The following is a 26,205-nucleotide window of genomic DNA, read 5'->3' on the forward strand; positions in this document are numbered from 1 at the left end:
GGGTTTTGATGCACATGTAAAGAGGGAGAAATAAGAAAATGCACTTAGGGAAAAGAGAGAAAGCAACAATATAGGTCCCTGAAGGATGTACCTGCTTAATAACTATCCTGATGAGTTCTCTGACGATCCCCAAATGAGTATGTGGCAATTCAGGCTGAACCAGCAATGGAACCTTCCTGAATCTTACCATGAACAATAGACCTACATGCACATTTACTAGAATGGGCCTGTCTCTTTGCTAATTTGCCTGTTTTCTCTTCCTCCCTATCTTTCCTATCTCTCTCTCCTGTCCTGCTGAATCTTAATTCTTTCTAACTTCCTTTCGTCCTGTAACTCCCTTCTCTCTTTTGTTATCTAACCTGCCATAATAAGCAATTCATGTCCTCTGCAATAAGGAATATGCACTTCAGAATTCTGTTGATATCTTGCATTCACTCATATTTTGTGAAAGAAAGCAAAGCAGTTTATCTGGTAATATTCATTCTGCAGGAGGCTATAATTATTATTCAAATTAAAAGAAGCAATAAGTGGAAATCCAGAAAATGGAAGATACTAACCTTGAGTCTTTCATTTCAGCCTACAAAGAAAAAATGAAGGAGCTCTCCATGCTGTCACTGATCTGCTCTTGCTTTTACCCGGAACCTCGCAACATCAACATCTATACTTATGATGGTGAGTCGCCTATGACAGAAAGGCCCCTGCTAGCTAGATCATTTGGAAAAGCTTGCATGTATTTGTTTCTCACTCATGGCTCCTGGTATAATTAAATCAATATTTTGCAGATCTCACTATTGACTTGCTGGGTCTAGCTATTAGGTCTCATTGACTGCCTGTTGCTCAAAACAGTTTGAGTTTGGTGCTAATAACAACATATTAAAGTCTCTTAACAAACATGGTTTTTCTTATTAGCAGCAACATCCAGCACATCAATATCCACAATACATCTAAGGCTTTTCTTTGAAAAAAAAAAAAAAATATGATAAGCTAAGCGGTAACTACAGTAGATCATAATTTGCAAGAAAATACTTTATACTTAGAAAACTCAAAAGAGAAAGTCACAGCCATCACTGTTTTTTGCTTTATTGTAGTTTTTATAAGGTTCTCATATTTTGTGTATGCATGTCAACAAGCTAATAATAATAATAGCAGACTTAAAATAAAACTGACTTATAACTGAGGCCCCAGATAAAGAGGGTTTAAAAAGAAAAGCCTAAAGAGTTGGTATGGCAATGAACTTTACTGAAGTGCAACACTTTAGATTTGATTTATTCCAATTCATTATGCTTAATGTGCTTTCCTTTCTGGCCACTATCCTTGTGACTCTGAGCAAGTGGAGACTTCAATTCTCTGAGCTTCATTTAACTCCAGCATCCTCCTTCCAGGATTGTTGTGAGGTTTCGATGGTTTAATGCAAGTTGAACACTCACCACTGAGCCTGGCCCCTTGTAAGCACTCAATAATGATAGCTATCATTATCAACAATATTATCCTCACCTAATTCAATCAATGTAATGAAAATGTTTGATGCAGTTATATGAATACTAGATTTAGCTGAGGCATATTTTGTGAACTCTTGGGCTCACAATTATTTTTCTTTTTCACATATGTAAAGAAAGACATTAAAGACAAAGCAAAGGAACTTTGCGGCAGTTAACCCCTTGTGTGCCTTTAAAGCCTATTCAACTACTCAAAGGCATTTTCTTTCCAAAGTTGTTCTATCATGACCTAAGCATCTAAGTCCTAATTAACTGTTTCATAAGGAAATGCCCTCCGTGTGAAAGGATTTCAGTTTCCTACCAAAACTTTTGTTAGAACTCACTCTTCACTCCCAGTGTTTACTTTCTATAAGTTCATTCAGTCAACAAATACACTAGACAGAACTTTATCTGCTAGATGTAGCTGCGACATGTGTTGTCTCTGTGGGTCCAAAGTTGAATATAGCATCATCCTACCTTCAAGAAACGCAGGTCTTAGTAGAAGAGTCTTATAATATATACAAATAATCAGTAAGTAGAAGACAGGGACAGTTTCTGCTGGTTTAGGGACCGAGGAAAGGAGAACAAAGTCCAAAGTTGTGTACAAGCTGAGTCTTAGAAGCTGAATAGACAAGTCAATATTGCTTGTGCACTGCTTCCTAAAAGAATCAGTAGAGAGTTGCAGATTTCCAAAGTCTTTAAGTTGGCCTGTATTTCTGTTAGATAATAATATGAATGTTTATTGCAAAGATTATAACGAGAATTAATAATTTTTATTATTATTGTTGTTTAGATTTATAAACACAGTGCTTTCCATTTGGTATCTTTTATTTTTTAATCTTAACAACAATCTTATGAGGAAGGTGCTCTTTTTATCTCCATCTTTTAGATGAGGAAATGAAAGCTTGAAGAATTTAACTCTCCCAGTATCACGCAGCTCGTAAGAAGTACTTACTATTTGGAGACAAATACAAATAGTTCTGATTCCAGAGACTCTAACCTGAGCCATTTAAAATTCCATCACCTTATCAAATAATCTGTTTTTGTTTGCCTGTGTTCTCTTGTAATCCTTTTCCATAGGCTTACATAAATTTTTTTTAGTTTCTAGAGATTTTATTTATGTTTTAGTCAGATTTTAAGGGTTTTTTCCCCTAAATGCTATACTATAGTAATTTCCTTATCTATGCCAGCCCATACCAGTTTATTAACATCTCTGAGTTTTCTGATAATTCATAGTAATTTTTTAAAATTTTATTCTGGTGTTATAACACCAAGGTCAAGGGTTCAGATCCCTGTACTGGCCAACTGCAAATTTTAAAAAAAAAAATTATTTTAACATTTGCTTATGTATATTTGTGGGGTATAACATGCTGTTTCATACGTACACTGCACAATGATTCACTTAGGGTAGATAGCATAGTTTTGTACCTGTTAGTCCACTATTTCTCCTCTCCCTGAACCCCCCTCCCCTCTCAGCCTCTGGTAACCATTATTCTATTCTATTCTCTACTTCTATGAGAACCACTTTTTTATTTTTTGAGATTTAACATATGAATGAGACCATGTGGTATTTGTCTTTCTGTGCCTGACTCACTTCACTTAACATAATGGTTGCCAGTTCCATCCATTTTGCTGCAAATGATAGGATATCATTTCTTTTTACAGCTGAATAGTATTCCACTGTGTGTGTGTATGCATGTGTGTGTGTGTATCACAGGTTTTTTTAATCTATTCTTGCATTGATAAGCATTAGGTTGATACCATCTCTTGGCTACTGTAAATAGTGTTGCAACGAACATGAGAGTACAGGTGTCTTTTTGATATACTAATTTCATTTCCTTTGGGTATATACCCAGTAGTGGGATAGCTGGATCATAAGGTAGATTTATTTTTAGTTCTCTGAGGAACCTCCCTCCTGTTTTCCACAATGGCTGTGCCAATTTACATTCCCACCAACAATGTAGAAGGGCTCCCTTTTCTCTGCATCCTCAACAGAATTTGTTATTTTCTGTCTTGTTGATAATAGCCATTCTAACTGGAGTGAGATGATAGCTCATTGTGGTTTTAATTTGCACTTCCCTGATGATTAGTGATTTTGAGCACTTTTTTATGTGTTTGTTGGTCATTTGTACATCTCCTTTTGAGAAATGTCTGTTCAGGTCCTTTGCCTATTTTTTAATTGCGTTATTTGTTTTTATGCTGTGGAGTTCTTTGAGTTTCTTATATATTCCGGATATTAGCCCCTTGTCTGGTGTGTAGTTTGCAAACACTTTTTCCCATTCTGTAGGTTGTCTCTTCTCTTTGTTGTTAATGTCCCTTGCTATGCAGAAGCTTTTCAGTTCAATGCAGTCCCACTTATGCATTTTTGCTTTAGTTGCCTGTGCCTTTGTGGTATCACTCAAAAAAGTGCTACCCACTCCCATTGTGTGTATTGTTTCCCTGTGTTTTCTTCCAGTAGTTTCTTAAATTTAGGTCTTTAACCCATTTTGAGTTGATCTTTGTGTATGGTGAGACATACACAGGCGTCCAGTTTCAATCTCTGCATGTGGATATTCAATTTTCCAAGCACTATTTATCGAAGAAGCTGTCCTTCCCCCACTGTATATTCTTGACACCTTTGTGAAAAATCAGTAAGTGTATGGGTTTATTTCTGGGCTCTCTATTCTATTTCGTTGGTCTCAACACACAAAAATCAATAGCCCTCCTACACACCAGTAAAGGAATAGCTGAAGAGGAAATCAAGAAAGTAATTGTATTCACAATAGCTACCAAAAAAACATAAAATACCTAGGAGAAAACTTAACCAAGGAGGTGAAAGACCTCTGCAATGAAAACTACAAAACACTAGTGTGAAAAACTGAAGAGGACACAAATAAATGGAAAGATAGCTCATGTTCATGGGTTGGAAGAATTAATATAATCAAAATGTGTATATTACCCAAAATAATCTACACATTCCCTATTGAAATACCAGTGTCATTCTTCACAGAAATAGAAAAAAAACTTAAAATTTGTGTAGAACCATAAGAGAACCCGTATAGCTAAAGCAATTTTGGACAAAAAGAACAAAGTTGGAGGCATCATACTTCCTGACTTCAAAATGTACTATAAAGCTACAGTAACCAAAACAGCATGGTACTGGCATAAAAATAGGTTTACATAATTTTTATAGAGTTGTATTTAAATTATAAGTATAATCTTGGATGCCTTCAGGAAAATTTAAAGTATTTTTACATTTGTGGGGCAAAAAACACCCACATCATTTCCTGTATACTTACTGAATTAGCTTTGTCTGCATTATCTATTAGCGTTTAAGGATCTAAGATCAATTCCTGTCAGCTGGGGTTTTTCTTGACCTTCACCTCAATGTGCACTAACCAGGCTGCTAGAAGAACATTAATGGAAGCTTAATCTTCACATCAAGAGAAGTATATTTCTTCTCTGCTCTGCTCTGGTCAGAACTGGCCTGAAGACCTGGCTAGCTTGGTTGCCACAATTTTAAAAGGACACTAATAAATTAGAGAGCACTTAGAGGTTAGGGAGCAATGCTATGGTAAAGACCTAGAAGTAGTGTTTCTTTTTTAGTTTTTTATTGAAACATATTGATTGTACATATTTATGGGGTACAGAGTTTTATTTCAATACATGGATACAATGTGTGATGATCTATTCAGGGTAATTAGCCTATTCATCACTGCAAAAATTAATCATTTCTTTGTGACATGCACATTTGAGCTCCTCTCTTCCAGACGCTTGGTTTCATGCAGTAAAACATTACTGATTATAGAATTCTGAGTCATCTGTATACCAGTAGGGCTTATTTTTCCTATCTCTCTGTACTTTTGCGCCCATTACACAGCCTTTCACTATCCCACTGTAGGGCACTGAGGATGTTTAGCCTGAAGGAAAAACTTGAAATAGAACATCATAACTGTTTTCAAATATGTGAAAAATGGGGATGCACAGCAGAGAATGACCTAATCTTGGGCAGGTTCTAATTGCAAACAAGAACCAGTGGGCTAAAATCAGAGCATTGCAGCTGCAAATGAGAACAAAGAGGCTGAAATCAGAGAATTGCAGTCTGGGGCTCAAAACAGAGAATACTCATCTAAAGTAGAGGGCTGACCAGGAGGGTTTTTTTTTTTTTTTTTAAATCATTATACTTTACTAAGTTGTGAGTTGTGTAATTATAAATGTCCTAGCAGATGCTGGCTGACTCTTTCATATTGTAAATTGTATTATTTTGTATTATAAATCATGTTATACAGGGTTAAAATTTGGGGGTCTCATAATCTGCCTATTTTTACCACATAAGCCACTGAGGGAAAAATGGCCAAACATTCTTCAGGTTTTTTTTAATTGACAGATAAAAATTGTATATATTTATGGTATATGATATGTTTTGAAATATACAAACATTGTGAAATGGCTAAATCAAGCTAACTAGCATATGCATTACTTCACATACTTGTTCATTGTGGTGAGAATACTTAAAATCTACTGTCAATGATTTTTCTCACAAACACAGTATGTTATTATTAACTGTTGTACACCATGTTGTACAGTGGATCTCTTGAGCTTGTCCTTCCTGTCTAACTGAAATTTTGTACCCTATGACCAACATCTACCCAATCTCCACGCCCACCCCCACCCCCAGCTCCAAGTAACCACTGTTCTACTCTGCTTCTACATTCCACATACAAGTGAGACCATGCAGTATTTGTCTTCCTGTGCCTGGCTTATTTCCCTTAGTATAATGTCCTCCAGGTTCACCTACATTGTCATAAATGATAGGATTTCCTCCTTTTTCAAGGCTGAATAGTATTCCATTTGCATGTGTATGAATTAGATAAGATGTCACTCCCTCCCTCCTCAACCACCGGTTCTCTTTTCCTGGCACCTGTCAACAGCTGAAGTATGCTGGAGTATTCTAAGTAGCAACAAAACAGGAGCAAAGATAATATCATGTGGTCTTGTCTTATTGTCCCCATGAGACTGTAAGTGCCTGGAAGACAAGGACCCCTATCACAGAGTGCTGATGCTGTCCCCAGAGTGAACACTCCACACGCCTGATGATTGAGAGCAACAAACATAATGAAGGATGAGACAGGAACGAGCAGAGGCTTTGCACATTAGCATTAGCCTTGCCAAATATTTCCACCTGTTCAGGGAGTTACATTAGTTCTAATATAGCGCTTGTGGTTCCCAACCACAGGAATGGTTATACAAGTATTAAAGTGGTATATGTATAAAGTAAATATAATGGTCTTATTATATGTGAGAACTGGAAAACTTATTTTTTTCATCTAACCAAAAAACACTTCTACCATGGTAATTTCCAAAAACATAATCAGTGCTACTTGATTTTCATGCAAAGGTTAAATTTGTTCAAAAGGAAAATAAAGCTTAGTTTAAAATCAATTCAGGCTATTTTTTTTTCCAAGTATGCCTACCATTATTCAACTCCCTATAGACATTTTTTAATTTCCCAATGCTTTAAATATTTATTCTGTTAAAATATATCCATAGTTATACTGAAGAGAGAAGTCACATGTTCAAAACAATGTAGAGCAAATGATCACGTGCAGCATTTTATTCCTTTTTCCCAGAATAACAATGCTACTTTCAATTGCTGGAATCCAGATTATTAAAATAAACCCATGCTGCAAGCTCTGTATGATTAACATTCTCAAATGTTCATTTCTCAGACATGGAAGTGAAGCAAATCAACAAACGTGCCTCTGGCCAGGCTTTTGAGCTGATCTTAAAGCCACCATCTCCCATCTCAGAAGCCCCACGAACTTTAGCTTCTCCAAAGAAGAAAGACCTGTCCCTGGAGGAGATCCAGAAAAAACTGGAGGCTGCAGAGGAAAGAAGAAAGGTAATTTTCCATAGATTTTTGTTCCTCTCTCTCCCCTCTCCTCTTCCCCTCTACCAACCACCCACACTTCTAGCAGAGGTTCTAGCAGAAGGGACGACACCTGAACCTGCACCATCCTAACATGTGTAGATCTTCAATACCCCAGACTAGTTAGGGTAAAATCTGCTTCAGTTATGGTAAGATTAATGCTGATTTTAGGCTAGCCAAAACCAGAGCTCTCGGAAAATAAAAGAGCTTCAGTTCCATAGTGCTTCTTCCCCTGTCTTGGATCCCCCTATCATAAAAGTCTCCCTCCCCTAGCCCATCAGGCACGAACACTGTTGAGACAGCACAGCTTTAGGTAACTCCAGGGATTGGGGGTGTAGGGGGTGTGGGGCAGGAGTGGTGATTCCACTTGGATGGAATTGCAGCCCATCAAAACTTTGCTGCCACCAAGTACAACGAACTAACTGAAACAGTGGACAGCATATTGCACACAAGTCAGTTTAAGTTCTTAACCAAGTATAGTGAATGGTTTCCCTTGGAATTATCAACCACCAGATCTTCCCTCTGAGATCTTTCCTACCCAAAACTTGTTGCCCCCCTAGGCAAAGACCAAGAGCTTTCCCCTGTCCTCCTCAGGGCCTCTCTGCCTGCCCTTGAAGTTAGTCCGTCCAAGATCAGGACCTCCTCCGAGATCTTTGGGTATCTTCCTCTATTCATTTCTAAGCCTTGATAGGATTTTTTTTCTGTTTTGCCATTGGCCCCTGCTTGTATTAAAGAGCTTTCCTTTTCCCAAATGTTTAATTTTCCACAATCCAATGGCTAAGGGTGTTAAGATTTGAGGACACTCAGAAATTCTAGGGACTCTATATATAGAGACAGAAGTTATGTCTGAATATATCTGTCCCAGCCATGTGGTAGTTATGGTAGTTCATCCCATCCAGGTACTCTCAATCACCCAAAAACAGAATTCTTTCAGGTAATTCATCCCTACATTGAATTTTCTACTTACTTTTTCATGATATATTTTTAGAATTGTGTAGTCAGTCACTAGGGGTATGTTCCATGCCCAGTCTTGTGATTTGAGTGGAAAGTCTGCATTTTTCGTACTTTTTTATTTTATGAAGATGTGGTCTATAAAAAGTCAGCCAACCATTAAACACTTCTATGTTGGATAATTAGGAGAATGAAGATAGTCATTCTCCTAAAGACTCTAATAGGTAGTGTAGGACAAACACAAATGTGGGTGGGCATGTGTATACATATATGTACACACATACATATATATGCACAAACATAAGTAGTATCAAATAAGGATCAAAGATTAAAAGCTTTCTAATTAAATTTTCTGAACAAGAAAATATTCACCTCTGTGGTTGAAAAATATCTTCCCATAATATGCAACATACTGATCTCAATTTCCATTTTTACTTAAGAGTGAGTTTCTCCAAGTATCCAACGATATGTATATGTATATATTACAATATATAGTATTTTATTAATTACTATTGTTATAGATTCAAAAAGGAGGAAACTGAGCTACTAATCCAAGTGTATGTATAGGAAGTTAATTTTTTTAAAAACCGTTTATCAGCTTTTTTTGTTGTTATTTGTAGCTTTCTTCTCATCTTTTAAATTATTCAGAGGTATAGTCCATCAAAACTTTGCTGCCAACAGAGATAAGCACCTCAGTGGGCAATTTCAGTTCTGCCCCATGCAGTGGCGTCTGGTAAGTAATAGGTACAGGTGTGGGTCAGAGGTTGACATGTAGAGATGCAGTGTCTTGATTAGGATACAAAGTTAGTGACTGAGCTGAAAGTAAAACTCAGAAATCAAATTTCAACATCATGGTTTAGGACGTTGCTCATGCTTCTAGGTAATGTATTAAATCTGAAGGAATTATGGAAGGGAAAAAAAGAACAAGAGAAGATCAAAATTAACTGGGTGTTCTTATAAAACCCCCTGAGATAACTAATTCATGATTCTGATAAAATTCCTGCACCCTGACAACAATAAGTTATCAACAATTATATACTTAAACAATTGAATTGACTAAAAATTGGCTACATGGCTAAAAGACATTTACAAATGTAATCATTCTGCATCACGATGCCCAGAAAAAAAATATTCTATAGAAATTCTTAAAAGCAGTATTTCATTAAGTTTTCTGGTATTTGTTAAAATTTTCAATGCAAAAATTATTACATGGAGATCAAGGAGTAGTGTCAGAAGACTCTCATTTTCTGCCATCTCTTCTTGCATCTAATTGGTTTCATTACCGAGAAAGTTTAATTTCAAACAGCCAGGCACAAGTTACTTTTATTACAACTTAGCGACTTCAGCAGAAAGAGAGCTTCTATTTCCAAATAGTTCTGACAAAAATCCTAAAATCGAGTCTCAGTGGCCTGACCCTGGATCACATGCCCAACTTTGAAACAGTCATGTGGCCAAAGCGATGTAGTAGTTTGGTTTGTTAGCCTGGATCACATGCCCACCACCACCTGCAGAGGAATTTAGGTGAGATCCCTGGAGTAGGAAGTGTGGAGGGGTAGATCCCCCACAGAAAATTGCAGTGTTGTCACCAGAAGAAGGAGAGATGGATCTCAGGCAAGGAAAACTACAGATGTCCACAAGTTTTATCTGTAAATGTATAGTGTTATTACTATAACAATTAGAATAATGATTTAGCTCATACACTGTTCAGTATGTAATTCTCTTCCTTTGCCCTGCTGTGGCTATTCTCATATAAACAGAATTTTAAAAAAGCAATCTACACAGCTATGTAGAACAGCACTGTCCAATAGAAATATAAAGTGAAACATATATGTATTTTTATATTTTGTAGCAGCCACATTTTAAAAATTAAAAAGAAATGTGAAATTAATTTTAATGATATATTTTATTATTAAAAATATCAAAACATTATTTCAACATGTAATCAATATATAAAGATTAATGACATATTTCACATTCTTTTGTTTATACTAGGTCTTTGTGATCCAGTGTGTGTTTTACACTTACAACTCATTTTAATTCATACTAGCCATATTCCAAGTGCTTCATAGCTGTATGTGACCAGTGGCTACTGAACTAGATAGCACAGACACAGATGATTAGACTAGAAAACTTCTAGTGAATAAAAGGGTAACTTTAGGCCTAAGTTTTTCAAATTGATACCAGATTATTATTCAGACTCAACTTTACTTGTTTTTTATATCTATTCTCTAAGAATTACATTTATATAAAAACTCGAAAAGTTAAAAAGAAACTTCCATGTTATGATTTCAATCTTTACATTATCAGAACCAACTCAGGTAAAGTTCAGGACATACTGTAAGTAATAAAATCTTTTAAATCTTACTCTATCTTCCTTGGCTAAACATGGTCTCAATTTCCATGTGGATTCCTCCGTGTGGGAGGGGACTTCTCCTAGCTCAGATCGCATCTCTTATTCTCTGTCATGATACCAGGTTTTCCTTTGTGGCATTTAGCACAATTGGTAAGCAAATTCTTATTTGCATATTTATTAATTTAACTCTATATCTCCCATTAGATTATAAACTCCATGAAGGTAGGGTTTGTCTTTTGTTTAATAGTGCCTGGCAGTAGTCAGTTCTATACATAATTTTAAGGAAATAAATGATAACTTTCAGGGCCAAATGTTAAAGTGACAATGCATAACTTGTTTTGACTTTTTATTCCACCCTCTCATCCTAAAACAAAATTATAGTTAATAAATTTCTAAATGGCATCTTCTGAAATTGCACTAAATAAACTCTGCAATCCAAAGAATTCCTAGTCTAGGGGAAATCACTTAATCAACAGATATTTATCAAGCACTTACTATGTGGCAGGTGCTGTTCTAGGCACGAAAGATACCCTCCTGAACCTCACATTCCAATCGAGGAGAAATAGCTAATAAAATTATGTTGTAAAAATACGCACATGTCCAACCTAGCCCAATCCTCAGCAACGTTTAAAAACCTGTAACTTATGGGGGAGAAATGGGTCCATAAGTTATAGGTTTTCAAAGATTCCTTTTTTAAAGATGATACAAAATAAAGCAGGGCGAAGGAAATTGGGAGTATGTGGGTGGTCAGGAAAGGTTCTTGAATAAGAAAACCCTTGAAAAGAAGCATGAAAGTAGGGAGGGAGTGAGCCATGCAGCTGTTCTCTGGGGGCAGAACATCTGAAGTACTGAGAGCAGCAAGTGCAGAGGCCCGAGCGGCAGGGCAGGATGATGAGTGCATTCGAGAAAGAACACAGAGGCCAATCTAGCTGAAGCAGAGAGAGCAAGGGGAGACTGGTAGGAACTGGTTACTGTGCAAACTCCATCTCGTCAGTGAAGAGGAGTCACCAAAGGCTTTTCAAAAATACACACATGTTCAACTTAGCCCAGTGCTCAGCAACATTCCCATTGCCCTAGACCCATTTTTTTCCCCCATAAGTCACAGGTTTTTAAAGATTCCGCCCAGCAAACATCCTACATTTAAATATTGGTAAATTCTTTTTGCCATGGTTATAAATCAAGGAAAACTGTAATTGCCAATTAATATTTCTGATTATCATAAGATGAGCATTTTCTCTCTAAACTGACATCATTTTAACTCAAAGTAAATATAAAGATAGCCATGGATATAGATAAGAAATATGATTTCCGTTAAAGCTTTTTAAACATAAAAAACCTTTTGAGCTCCTCTCTCCCCCATTAATACCTTTAAAGCCTGTTCCTGGGAGTTCAGGGACCCCATCTGGGAATGAGTGGCCCAGGCTGTGTTGCGGGGCTTTCTGGATGTGTAGCTGGAGGACTGCCGTGGAGGCGTCTCCACATGGGCTCGAATTCACCTTGTGTTCAATGTGCTGGCAGTTTCCCCAGCTCCTCTCTCCATCTGTTGACACTACTGCAGCACTAACCATCTGGTTACTAGGTTGGACGATACTCCCTCAGGCCCCTTTGAACCAGAATTAATGCTCCAGTGATTGGCTAGTAGAAAAAGCTTGTTATAAAAAGAATAAACTTTTTTCCTGCCTTTTCCCCTTTCTTTGATTATCTCTGGGAGTCAGTGTTCACTTCTGTGAGACTATATTAATCTCATGTGGTCAGCTTAAAGCTCATTTCTTGAAATCAAGGTCTGCATACTGTACCTGACCCACATGGGTGAAATGATATGAACACTTTAGCCATCCATCCATCCATTTATTCATTCATTCAACAAACATTTATTTAGCGAGAGGCAGCAGAGCTAAGCTAGCCATACATCCCAGTTGGCCCAGGACAACACCAACTAATTCCTGCTGTTTCAGTGTCATTACTAATGATCTCTCTTTCACTCTCATAAGTGTCCCAGTGTGGACAGTCAACTATATGGTCGTCCTCAGCAGAGCATATATTTAAAAGTATCTCTAATTAATATTTGTCAATTAAAAAGTAAATAATTTTTTAAGAACATCTTTTAAAACATAGTGGTTAAGAACATATGGTTGGGAAAATGTCTGTGAGCAAATTCTGGTTCCACCACTTAATAGCTGTGTAATCTTAGGCAAGTCATAGATATATAAATAGGACAGCCCAACTAAAAGTGGCTTGAAAAATTAATATTATAAAAAATGATGAAAATTTAAGGATCTTAATGACTTTGATAAAATTGTACCCTAAAATAGATTGAATTAAAAAGCACCCTATTCTAACCAGTCCGGTGAGATTTAATTGGCATACTGCCATTTCTGGCACAATCAACTCCAAAGTCACTGAAACTTTGAAAGAAAGATGTGTTGCTTATTCTTAACAAAATGGCATAAAAGTGGATCATTAGTCATCAAACCTGATAGACTTATTACCCTTTCCATTTGTTGGCATCTCACATTGCAGATGGCAATTAAAATGGAGGCCAGAAAGAGGGGTTGGTTTGTATAGCCATGGATTATGAAATAAAGTGCTGGATTATTCACTGTTTGACATTCCGGAAGCATTCTGCTCCTTAGAGGACATGTCACATGGGCCACAGAATCCTCGGTTGTGCCATCCTCTCAGTGAAGAACAGAATCCCCATGTTTCTTTCCTAGGAGCTAACCACAGTGAACCCATTATGCGCATTAGCAGGACTCAATCTGAAGGTCTTTGGATTTCAATCATTTTAAATTTCTTATTACGTTTCTGAATCTTCAGCACAAAGTGAATATTGTGCCATTGTGTTATACATGATGATATCCAATCATCATATTTCAACAAGACATTATTTGTGACTTTAGGTGGGTTAATAATGCTTTTTCATTGTTATCAGTAAAGCCAATACTTAAAGACACATCATCTGACCTATAGCATAAAGGCACTTGGCTGCTAGGAGATTTGATGTCTAATAAATGGTTCTGGATGGCAAATGATATATCCCCCATATGATGAAAAGGGACAAGAAAACAAAGTGATAGAAATGTGTTTACTTTAGAAATTAATGGAAAACTAGCACTATCTAAAATATGGTCTTAAATCTCCTGAGTACATAAAATAAAATGAGATTAATATCTAGTTAACTCAAATTTATCTTCTATTTTGTTTATACAGTAATTGAACTCACACTCAGTGATATGAAAAATAATAATTAAGTTCTTTGGAAAGTGTTAAAGTGTTCCTACATGTACAATAACTCTTCTCCCATTCCTCATTATTTTTCCCTTCACATACCTCTCATGTAATTATTTCAGTGATATTGAGTTCAGTGTGAGGAAGTTTATGCCTAAAAAAGGTGTTCACCAATAATGTGCCTCAGTTTCTACAACAGCAAGATGGAGAAGGTCCCTTGGTCTCCCAGAACGTCATGTTGAATGTCTCGGTTCTATATTTGCCTTGACATTTGCATTAGATCAGCTGATCATTATCTTGCTCTAATTTTCTGTTGCAGTATTTCAGTGACCTTCTATGTTAGGCACATGCCATTCAGCAATGTTCCTCCAAGGTCAGATACCTTTTTCTTGAATAATTTATTTTTAACAACTTTTAGCAAATCCTTTCTCCTCAGCCTTCCTATGAGTCCACGCAATCAAGATTCCTTTCTGCTAATCTGCCTGTCCAAGGGGTAAAGTAATAATACCTATTTGAACATGTACTGAAAACTTCACTTTTATCAAAAATGAAGGAAAATGTCTCTACTTTTGTATATCACATGTTTTTATTCTACAGCCTCACACTCATTTAATGTCATGTTTTAGAGCAGTAACTGCTGCTGGAGTAACTGCTTATTTGTTGATTGATAGAAATACTGGAATTGGAGCCAGCTTTCTTCCTTGAAGGTATGACTGGAAGATTAAACTATATTCATGTGAGAATCAATTTCTCCCCAGGAATTAAGTTAGAGAAGTTATAGACAGCAATATATGGGTGACAGGCTGTGAAAAAAGGAAGACTGGTTATGACTTTCTGCACCAAAGGAGTTACAAAGACTTTAGGAACCGAGGTAAAGGCTCCCGTGGCTATTAGGCCCCCAGAAGAATTTAATTAAAAACTGAATACTTATGAGGAGGGACTGAAATAGGGAGCCATGAGTATTTTCTCAGTGAGAAATACTTTCCACCATAATTGACTTCACATCTCATATTCTTTTCAGGGACTTGAGCTTTTAATATTTGAAACATAGATAATTATTAGGTCTACAAATGCATTAGTTGAGACAATGATGGATATAACATTCCCTTCCAGTGTATATGAAAAGGCACCACAGAAGTGAGCAGCCCCAAAGTATAATCTGGCCCATTTTAACAGCAGGTCTTTGTCAGTTAGCAGCAGATTCACTTGATAACACTCTGTACTGCCTTCTGTTTCTGTTTCACCCCATTAATTGTGCTAAAGAAATGCACTTGACACCTACGCTGTGTAATCTCATTTAGCCTCAATGGCTGCAAAAGTACTAACCCCATTAATTGAGGCATTTCAAACTGAGCCAGAGGCTGTGCTCCAGTAAATGCAATAAGCATTCCTGATAATGGGAATTCTCCAATACTTGTAATGGGAACTGTGGGAGTATTTGTTCATGAAGACCACATATGTCCCACCAAGGTGGGAAATTTGAAAAGATATATGTTGCTACATTACCCTTTTAATTCCAAAGCCTTCCCTTCTCGATCCTATTTATTTCCCTGCCGTGTCCTCCTGACTTTGGCTTTCACAAAGGAAAATTAAGAAGGCAAATAGAAACATTCAGTTAAAACACAATTGAAGAAATGCCACGGTTAGTTTGAGCATCTGAAGATGAGCAACTGGGCAGTCGCGGTGACCTCTTGGTAACTCTCCATTAGCTGATGCGGCATGAGGAGCAGAGGCACACGCCCCTTGCCAGTAGCCCATCTTCGCAGCACTGAGGTGACCCACACTCAACAAAGCAGGACTCAAGCCCGGGCTTTCTGAACACCAGGTTGAGGCTCATTTCACTGTGCCACAGGAGTTCTTGTAGAGAACTTGAGACAAATAGCCATGAAAAATCCAAATGGATCCTGACTAGGGCAGCACTAAAAACCCTTATCTATGGGAGGAGAAGGTGAGGGAAGGAACTGCTATCACAATAAACAGAAATCTCCCATACCTACCTGCTCTTAGCTGCTGCAGCTCACGGGAACCTACTGTCTGAACACATCACCTAAATGTGTGTTAAGGTGGAAAAACAATTTCAAAGTACTGCACTGGAGGATTTGGGAAAGTATTGATTTTGCTTTATTTGATTTGTTTGGTTATGTTTTGTTTCCTGGAGTTGCCCTCATGGGTTTCTGTTTATTATGAGAGAAGCCTAGGGCTCCAATCTAATCCCTAATTCTTGGACACATCACACCCTTGTTTTGTGATAACCTAGCCTTCTTCCTGTAGAAGGTTTTCTAGCCAGAAGCTTACATACATAGACTGAACTTTCTGAAATGGAAGATCAAATTTGTTTCCTCTTATTTCTTTGTGGTGCTCATTCACTGTGAGATTTCCTACCAACATAGCCGCGTTTTATGGATGTGTGTGTGGTGGGGTTGAGGAAGTTAGGGAAAGAGACTGCCACCAGCAGTGAAGACCCTTGAATCCACTCACTGTTCATAACCAAAAGAGTTCGAACAAATCCTCTGCACACATGAGACAGCCAAAGTTTTACATCTGAGTTTAGCTGCACCAGCAGGTTCAGTTGCCATCATCTACTAGTCACAAGTGTCTTGAGTTTCACTTTCAATAGTAATGGCTAATTTACTTGATATTAGACACTGTGTTAAATATGTTGCAAACATTATTTCATTTGCTCCTGACGAACAACCCTTTGAGATAAGTACTATCCTCATTCACATACCAGCAAACTAATTTCATGAAGACTTTTCTCAGAGAGAGAAATCTTAAACACACACACATTCAGTAGTCCTGGTAACAGTAAATAAGTAAAGTCTATGTCGTATGCTTTACCAACAGTCCCACCTACAGGCAGGAGGATGAACCAGCGAGAAAATATTTTGTTCATATTTCTCTCAGAAAGGCTCCATTTGGTTTTGAACTCAGTTTGTGTTATCATTTTCTCATTATTTTTGTATTAGTTTTTCTGCAAGTTATAACAAAGCAAGAAAGTCATGGGTCTACTAAAGATGTCAATTGAACCATTATGGGGTTAAAGCAAGAAGCAGGGTTTCTACATCCAGATCTCTCCAGTAAACCCCCACAACCACTACCATCAACTAAAATGATTTCCTATTAAACCTTTCAATGGTAATCAGTATTTAACAGGACACAAAAGGAGTGTGTATTTTTGATCTACCATAGTTCAGTTACTCACATTTATAATTACTCCTAAGAAAGCTCACCTCATAGCATCAGCCAATCCTAAGGAATTACCCAGGAACAATGAGTTTGCGATGATTTAGTCTTAAACCTGGATCGGTCAGTATTGGATAAAACTTCTCTTAGCTGCACAGTGTGAAGAAGATAATGGAACGAAGTCAACTAACACATCCGGGGTCACCAACAGAGAACACAGGCCTGACACCAAAGCCCGTGCCAGTGTGTTTTGTAAAAGGTAAACTGTGGACTGCCTATATTAGAATCACTGGGGATGCTTACCAAAATGTAGATTCCTGCGCCTCACCAAAGAACCTCAGAATTAGAAACTCTGGAGGTAGATGCCAGGCATCTGCATTTTTGTCAAAGTGCCCCAGTGATTGTTAACATATACTGTACTGATGTTTCTGTTGTGATCACTGAGCAATCAGGGGTTTTGATGATTAACCAGGTGACCTTAGACTGTTCAAGAGGGGGTCAGAACAAGGACTTTCTGCTTTCTGTGGCCAAGTGGATGTTATGTTTGCACTGTTCTCAGGTCTCCAAAGAAAATTTGGCTTATGGGAAAATAAGAAGTGGGATGGAATAAAAAGAGAAAGTGAATTTGATGTTTATTGACAGAAGTTGAAAAAGCGCATTGTAAGGCCCAGCCTACAGTTGATGAAAAAACAGTAGGGCAGAAAAAGGACTAGAACTTGCCCAGTCCCCACCCATTTTCCTCAGGCTTCAATGGAAAGCTGCCATCCAGGGATTAATTACAGTATTTTCTGTTGCATAAATGCTTAGCAGCAACTTATTAAAAACAAACAAACAAACAAAAAAACCCCTCCCCAATGAAGGTTAAATGTTCTTCTTCTAAGATAGTCTGTCCAAAAAAATTCACAGCTGGAAAATTCAGCTAACCACATTTTCTAACCAGCCAATTCTATAGAAAACTCTAAGCCGTGCAGACGAGCACAGAACTGACGACAGCGCTCAAGGCTAGCAGTGCTGTTCGTTTGAAAAGAACGCTACCTCCAATCGTTGGCCCATTCTTCTGCTAAGTCTGCACACGGGTAATTATAAGATGGATGTGTTTTCTTTCCCAGTCCCAGGAGGCCCAGGTGCTGAAACAATTGGCAGAGAAGAGGGAACACGAGAGAGAGGTGCTTCAGAAGGCTTTGGAGGAGAACAACAACTTCAGTAAGATGGCGGAGGAAAAGCTGATCCTGAAAATGGAACAGATCAAGGAAAACCGTGAGGCTAATCTAGCTGCTATTATTGAACGTCTGCAGGAAAAGGTAATCACAGCAGAGTCCTGAGCGGATGGCTATATTCATATGCACCACAGCTGGGTGAGCTCCCATATGCACAAGCACCAGAGACAGTCAAAACTTGCTGCAGGTGTAAGAACAACTAACCCCAAGGACAGGGTCTCGCAGTGTAGCATTGACTTAGTGGGGGTGCAAGATGGTACAGAAATGGAATCCAGCATTAAAGCTGCAATTTTGTCATAGTTTCCAGGGGTGAATGCATTCAGGAAGGCTGATTTATGCTGTTTAAATATACATATGAGACTTCTGCCCAAACTTTAAGAACCAGTTTATTGGAAAAATATTAAATTGGAAATATTAAAAATGTATATCAATATACAATATAAATAACATTTAATTAGTATATGATACTAATGTATAAATGTTTAATATTAACTTAGGAAAATGCATTTGTCAGAACAGGCCAGAATATTGATGAACACCAATAATCGCATTCTTTTTATGCAGGAAAATCTACATGGAAAACTAAGGTATAAGAACATTACATGGAACCATAGCAAAGGGGAGCTACTAGGGATTGTTCATGTCGTCAAGTTCAGATGTCCTGGTGCCTTTCTTTTCACCAACCTGAACACAAAGTCTTTCCCATTGGTCAGAATGGGCGGTGCTGCAGCTCCTCTGAAAAATGTCCTTTTTCTCTTCCATAGGCTCTATGCTATCTCCATCCTCCCCCAACCAAAAAGAAAAAACAACTTTCCTTTGAAAATGTACAGTATAGCTATGAGCAATTTAGCTTTGTCCATTTCCAGAAATTGGATTAAACATTGAGAAATAGGATCTTTGAGAAAGATGCCTCAATCCTTCTCTGAGTGATCACCGTCCCCACCCATACTGAGTGCCACCATGCATCAGACACTGGATATACAGAGAGAAACAGGACTGTCCCTGTCATCAGCACACTGAGAGCTTAGAGCAGCTTCCCATTTCCTATTTCTTAGGAAGCATCATGTCTTTGATTAGAGTTGGCTCTTCTCATCTAAGCTTCAGGCACCCTTATACTGAAGCTCTGATGATTCTTTGTTTTCATTCCCAGTATCTGACTACAGATAACAGGCTAGAACCAAAGAAAATCAGGTATAAAACCTTTTAAAAATATAATTTCATGGAGATTTTTATCTGTGCTCTTGAGGAATTTTTGAAAGCCTTGCTGGAAAAGGATGAGTGGGCTCTTACACAGAAGTAAGGCATTAAAGCTCTCAGAGGTGTGTGAACAGGTCCTAGTGACTTGGACAAGAGTCAAATAGCCGCTGGATGCCTAGCCAAAACCTGAGAGTTGAGATTAAATTTTTCTTTGTTAGCTGGTGTTTCCATACTCTCAGAACTATGTCATTGTGTCCCACCCAAATGGTCAAGATTGGAGGAAGCAACAGAATTCAGCTCTCTGAAGGTTGCATGTGGTGATACTGTAACAAGTGCCTTACTGAGATGCAGGACAGCAGAGTTCCATTTGTTAAAATGTGCTCCCCTGACCTTGAGTCAATCATGCATTCTTCATTTGCCCTCAGTTTGCACTTTTCTAGAGAACTTAGAAGATTCCTTCTTGGCCAGTGCTGGTACCACAGACAGCAGACAACCTCTGTGTGTTCTTTTTGGGATAATCATGACTCAACCTTTACCTCATATCCTAGGCCCTAAAAAAATCATGTGGAGTTGCTAGGAATGGGATATGCTGATCTTACTGCAGCATTCTCAATTAGACCTGTAGTATCTGGTGCAAGATTTATTTCATTGGCAATCCAGGAGCCTTATTTTGTTTTTTTGTTTTTTGTTTTTTGTTTTTTTTTTTTGAAAAGATGACCGGTAAGGGGATCTTAACCCTTGGCTTGGTGTTGTCAGCACCACGCTCAGCCAGTGAGCTAACTGGCCATCCCTATATGGGATCCGAACCCAGGGCCTTGGTGTTATCAGCACCGCACTCTCCCGAGTGAGCCACGGGCCGGCCCCCAGGAGCCTTATTTTGAAATTACACATACATAAAAACACTGCATATCCCTCTTGATTTCAATTGTAAAACAGTTCATAAAATTTGCTTATTTAATTAGTATTTTCAGAAATGCTGGCTTTCAATAGGTAATTTATTTTTCTCTACATGTTTGTGTATTTTTAATCTTCACTCATCCCCTGCCCAGCTCCTTTTTGCACTCTTTCCCATTCCTACCCAGATTAAGTCCCCTCACCCCCATACATACATACATGCATACCCACATACAGTTATATGGTTAGGAGCCTGGAAGGGGATGTAATATCAAAAGGTATTTACCAACAATCCTTTTCCCAGTGCAGACAATATGAAACCCAGCAATAAATAACATAGCACTAACAATTAGAGAATAAGACAACAGAAGTATGGTCCAATATAGACAGTAAATACAAAGACACTGAAGAACATTAACAAAAATAAATTCATATTGAGGTTACCACACTTGAGTGCTCACCATTTTGACAGCCCTTACTGATCCTATCAATTAGGCAAGAGATGTGACTCAATTCCATGCAAGCTTTTGCAGCAAACCACCTACCATTCAGCCCTTAGTCCCACTCCTCCTCAGTTAAGGGAGTTGTGCATTCGAGCATATTGTCACCACAATGCCCATGATGGTATCCTCGGTGTCATTCACCAATAGATTCCCAGAAACCCATCAGAGCCCCAGCTGTGTGAGCTCAAAGCTTTTAGCTAAAACTGAAAGCCGAAAGCAAAGCAACTCTGGCTGCACATTAGAAGCTGCTGGGGAGTTCTTTAAAATAAGAGATTCTTATTTAATTGTGTGGGGGGGGGCAGAAATTTGTATTATTTTTAAAGCTCACCAAAGGCTTTTATATGTAGCCATAGTTGAGAATCGCTGAGCTAATGGCTTCTTAAATATGCTTTGTTATGTCACCACAAATTATATTTAAACATTTTTTTCTTTGTTCCATAAGCATTCTTTCTTCCTTCAGAGAAGAATGTTATGCTCATTTTGTTATTTTAGTTTCCTGTTTCCTTAGCACCTCATCTCAACACTCCATCCTATCATAAAGAAAAGAATCAAATGTGAAGAAGGGTGTGGGAGAAGGAATGCCTGTGCCACCAAGACCTGCATTAGGCTAATCTATTTATGTCACTCAAGTTGATCTACTTATGTCACTCAACTTGAGTGACATAGTCACACCCAGGACTCAAAACTGTAGTCTGTGGACTATAACTGACTTGCTAACGAAGTTAATTATTATTTAACTCTTATTCTTGGAGTGGTATAAGAAACAGAAAAAGAGAGAAAGAGAAGAGAGGGGAAAGGAGCAGAGGGGAAATGAGGGGAGGTAGAAGAAAGAAGGTAAAACACCTGCTCTTGCCATCTAGGTGTGATTAAAGAGACACTTTCTTCCTCCCCTAATGTGCCCCTTTCTCCCCTAACACACTCCACACTGTCCTGCAGAAAATTCACCACTTTACCCTGTTAGGAACCCTAATCAGTAGCAGCTCCCTTATGAGACCCAATCAGGAACTGCAGTGACATAGCTCATTCTGAAAAATCAGTTAAAGCAAGTACAATTATTTTAACAATAAGTCCATTTATTAAACATATAACTTTAATGTCAAATATTTGAATGTACATTTATTTACCAATCTTTCGATGTAGGTCAAGACCTTTTTGAGAAATGGATCAGTTAATTGGGGGAGTCTGTGTCTTTTTTTTTCTTGCATTATTATTTTCTTGCACCTCTATCACATTAGCTGTGATTTACAGTTTTAATTTCTTCAAAATTGAATGAGGACTAAAGACTCCAAACTTTTATAAACTCACTCCTGACCCCTCTTCTGTATTGCAAGTGCATAGTCATTAGTAAAAATAAGGATTCCTGCTGATGTTGAACTTCTCTTGGATTTAAATAGACTCATATAACAGAATTGCATAAATAGAATTGATACCCTAGTCCAAGCCCCTTGTTTATATCTGATACTTAGTGAGGTTAAATTGAAATTAAAAGGAAAAAAAAAAAGCATAGACTTCATAATTTTTACCTTACAGAAATCTCTCTACTAAATCACACTTTTTTTTAATTTAAATTTTTATTTGTATATATTTGTGCGGTACAGTGTGTTGTTTCAATACACGCACAATGATTCACTTACCATTTGTCCACCACTTTTCCTCCTCCCCGACTCTCTCCACCTCTTGTAATCTACTCTCTGCTTCTTTGAGAACCTTTTTTTTTTTAAGATTCCACATATGAGTGACATCATGAGTTATTTGTCTTTTTGTGCCTGATTTACTTCACTTTACATGATGGTTCCCAGTTCTATTCATGTTGCTGCAAATGATAAGATATCATTTTCTTAATAGCTGAGTAGTATTACATTGTGTACATATACCAGTTTTTTTATCCCTTCATCCGTTGATGGACATTTAGATTGATTCCATCTCTTGGCTATTGTGTATAGTGCTGCAATGAACATGGGAGTGCAAGTGTCTTTTTGATATATCATAAGTCACACTTTTTTAGAGGACAAGAACTTTTTCTAAACTACATTTCATACATTTTTTTATAGCAAAGGAATAGTTGCATACAATGCTAAAACACTATCAAACTTCCCTTATTCTGAGAGGAAGAAAGGGGTAAATTGCAGAAAACATTGTAAATTTAGATATGCTTGAATCTCTCTAGCCCAGAGCCTCTGACAGTGCCTGGCAAATATTAGGAGCTCAATAATGAAATGAATATTGTGTAGGAATAGTCTTCTTCATAAGCTTCCTTAGAGTATCACAGTTGCCTCAGGAACTTCTAGACTCAAGGTCTTCTGATAACTGCAAACAGTTGGCAGATAAGAAAAACAGACTATGCTGAAAACTACATGCTTCCTGCATGTCTGCCTTTGGTTAGCCCACATTTTGATATAAAGTCACATTAACATTTCATAAGTATATACTTGATAACTTGAATGTAAAGCGTTCAAATAACAGATTGACCAAAATGCCTGAAAATAAATAATACTTTTTTCTAGAAACTCAAAAGAATATTTGTTTCTTCTTTTTTTCATATTATCTCAAGCTCACAGATTACATTTGTTCTTTCCTATTCCAAAATCCATTTCTTAACAACTAATTTTAAGTTTAATAAGAAGTGTACTTCAAATAGCCTAATAATAATAATTATAACATTTCCTGTTTTAAATTTGAGTTTCTATGAATCTTTAGACTTGAGGCTTTGGTTTTTTCCTGGCATAGTGATGGTCTGGGCTTTTTCTCAATTTTTATCTGAGCTCAGCTCTCACTAATTAGTTTCTTTCTGCACGAGAAAAAGATTTCGCTGCATCTTTTTCCTTATAATAGCAGGACAAAAAGAAGAGTCAGCTGCACTCATGCTAATTACCAAACAGGGCTTGATTTCTCTATACAGGCCTTTTTTTCCCTCTCTTCATGGTTTTTGAATATATACAAAAAGCTCATTTAAACCAATTAAATAAAATTTCTTTTAAAGTCTTTCTCTACAGTCAACTTCCTGCTTACTCAAATTCTGTATCTTTGATGAAAGTGTAGGGTGGTCTATGCCTTTTTCTCCCAGAACCTACACTTGAAAAAACACATGGTTCCACACAAGTGTGAAGTTTTCTCCTCACATTAACGTTGAGATTGTAAGTGGTTAAGAGGGTTGTGCTGTAGAGCCAAGCTCCCTGGGTTTGAATCCCAGTTTACTACTTGTTAGTTATGTGAACTTGGGCAAGTTGCTTAGCCTTTCTGTGCCTCAGTTTCTTCATCTGTAAAATGGGGGCAATCATAGAGCCTACACAGGAGTGTTATGAGGATTAAAGGAATTAATACATTTATTAAGTGCCTAATAAATGCTCAGTATTATAAAGAATGCTATAAGTATAGACTTCTTGAGGTTAATAGAGTTTAATGATAAGATTTACTTCATAGGTAGTAAAGGTCATTGCCCCTGAACTAAAGGAATCTATAGGGCCTCAAGAAATTTCTGGAGCCTCCAGGGGGAAAAGAGCAATATAAGCAATATTCTAAACAGAAAAATAAATGATACTGATAATTAGCATTTTAAAATTTAAATTCAACAAACATTTATTTAACATCTATGATATGCAAGACAATGTGATTGCAGTCATCTGATGTATAAAAAATACTGGATCCTCCTTTCCTCCCTCAGTTTCCTCCTTAGCAAGTTCAGTTTCCAGCCCAAGTTTAGTGCTTCAGTTTCTCGTGTAAATAAACATTCATCAGTCACTTGCTCTGTGCAAAGCACTCTGCTAAGCCCTACAAGTGGAATAAAAATGAGCAAACACAGTCCAGGCCTTCAGTGAGCTTATAGTTAAGTATAGCCAATGAGACAAGAACAGAAATGCTCATAACACAAGTTAGAATAAAATGAAGCCACACGAAAGGAAAGATTTATTCAGGTTTTCAATGTAAAGTGAGATTACCTTAGTTTGCAGTCTCATTTAAATCTTTGTGGAGAAAGGGACAACTGTCACAGGGCTTAAAGAGTAAGTTTACAATCCTGACCTGCGGAGATGGAAGACCAGGAGTCTCAAGCATTGAAAAATGCATGAAAAGTCAATTTCATTAAACTGAACCATCAAGTATGTGTAGGAGAAGACTGGAAGGTAATACTGGAAAAGTCACTTGACTCAAGTTGGGAAGGGCCTTGACAGGTCAAGAGTTTAGAAAGCAATACAAAAAGTCTTCTGCCTGGATCTAATCCTCCCAAAGTATCCATCAGCAATTATAAAGTCCAAAATTATTAGGGAAAAGGAAAAACACCATTAAAAATGAGAGAGAAAACCACAATGTGATATTTTATTGCTGTCCTCTGGATTTATACAGTAGTCATAATATTCATAATCCCCTTAATCACATGAACTTTTGGTCATAGTTTTAGCCAAAAACAAGGTTAAATATATTTTTAAAGACACTGTAAGTCTTGTAAAATCTTCTCTAATGTGACATTTCTTGGGGCCCATGTTTTCTTTTCTTATGAAACGAAAAAAATGCCTAAAGGTCGACATCAAAATCACTTCCAGTCAAGCAAAGATTCAGACGAGTCCATCCTAGTTCTCTGTGGACCAGACTGCAAGGCTCTGTGACGTTTCTTCTTCCTTTGGTGTTTTTTAGGAGAGGCATGCTGCAGAGGTGCGCAGGAACAAGGAACTCCAGGTTGAACTGTCTGGCTGAAGTGATGGAGGGTATGGCACGCCCCACCAATAGTAAATCCCCCTGCCTATATTATAATGGATCATGCGATATCAGTATGGGGAATGTATGACATGGTTTAAAAAGAACTCATTATAAAAAACAAAAAACAGAATCAAAAATAAAAAAAAAAAATCAATGCAGTCTCTTTGCAGAATGTTTTGCTTGATGTTTAAAAAATACCTTGGATCTTATTTTGTAAATACTTACATTTTTGTTAAAAAATACAAGTATTGCATTATGCAAGTTATTTCATAATCTTACATGTCCTGTAACAGGCTTTTGATGTTGTGTCTTTCCACTCAAATGACTTTGCTAGGTCTGTTTTTTTTTGAAGCTCCCCGTGTCTAACTCCATTCCAACAGAAAAATGAGGTCAGTAGACAGTCTATGGTGCTAGAAACCCACCATTGCCTAATGACCTAGATGGCTTTGTAATCTCTGAGCTTGACGAAGGCCATACCTAGATCACAGGTATTGGGACTCCACACGAACCTCCACATTTGTTCATGCATAATCTACTCACTGCCTAGTAACTACAAACCCAGGCTAAGCAAAGCCACCAACCATAGCTTTTATTTCTGCTTCTACTG

General features: G+C 37.5%; 1 protein-coding gene across 1 annotated transcript; it reads left to right on the forward strand.

Annotated features, from left to right (window-relative positions):
• Positions 1–563: 563 nt before the first annotated feature.
• Positions 564–25,595, forward strand: STMN2 (stathmin 2). The gene is made up of 4 exons (XM_063079934.1): positions 564–672; positions 7,184–7,356; positions 18,208–18,399; positions 25,536–25,595. Exons 1-4 carry the CDS (start codon positions 591–593, stop codon positions 25,593–25,595), a joined length of 507 nt encoding a protein of 168 aa, XP_062936004.1. The 5' UTR covers positions 564–590.
• The last annotated feature ends 610 nt before the right edge of the window (positions 25,596–26,205 follow it).

The sequence above is a fragment of the Cynocephalus volans genome, chromosome 15, assembly GCF_027409185.1.
Source record: "Cynocephalus volans isolate mCynVol1 chromosome 15, mCynVol1.pri, whole genome shotgun sequence".
NCBI classification, from domain to species: Eukaryota; Metazoa; Chordata; class Mammalia; order Dermoptera; family Cynocephalidae; genus Cynocephalus; species Cynocephalus volans.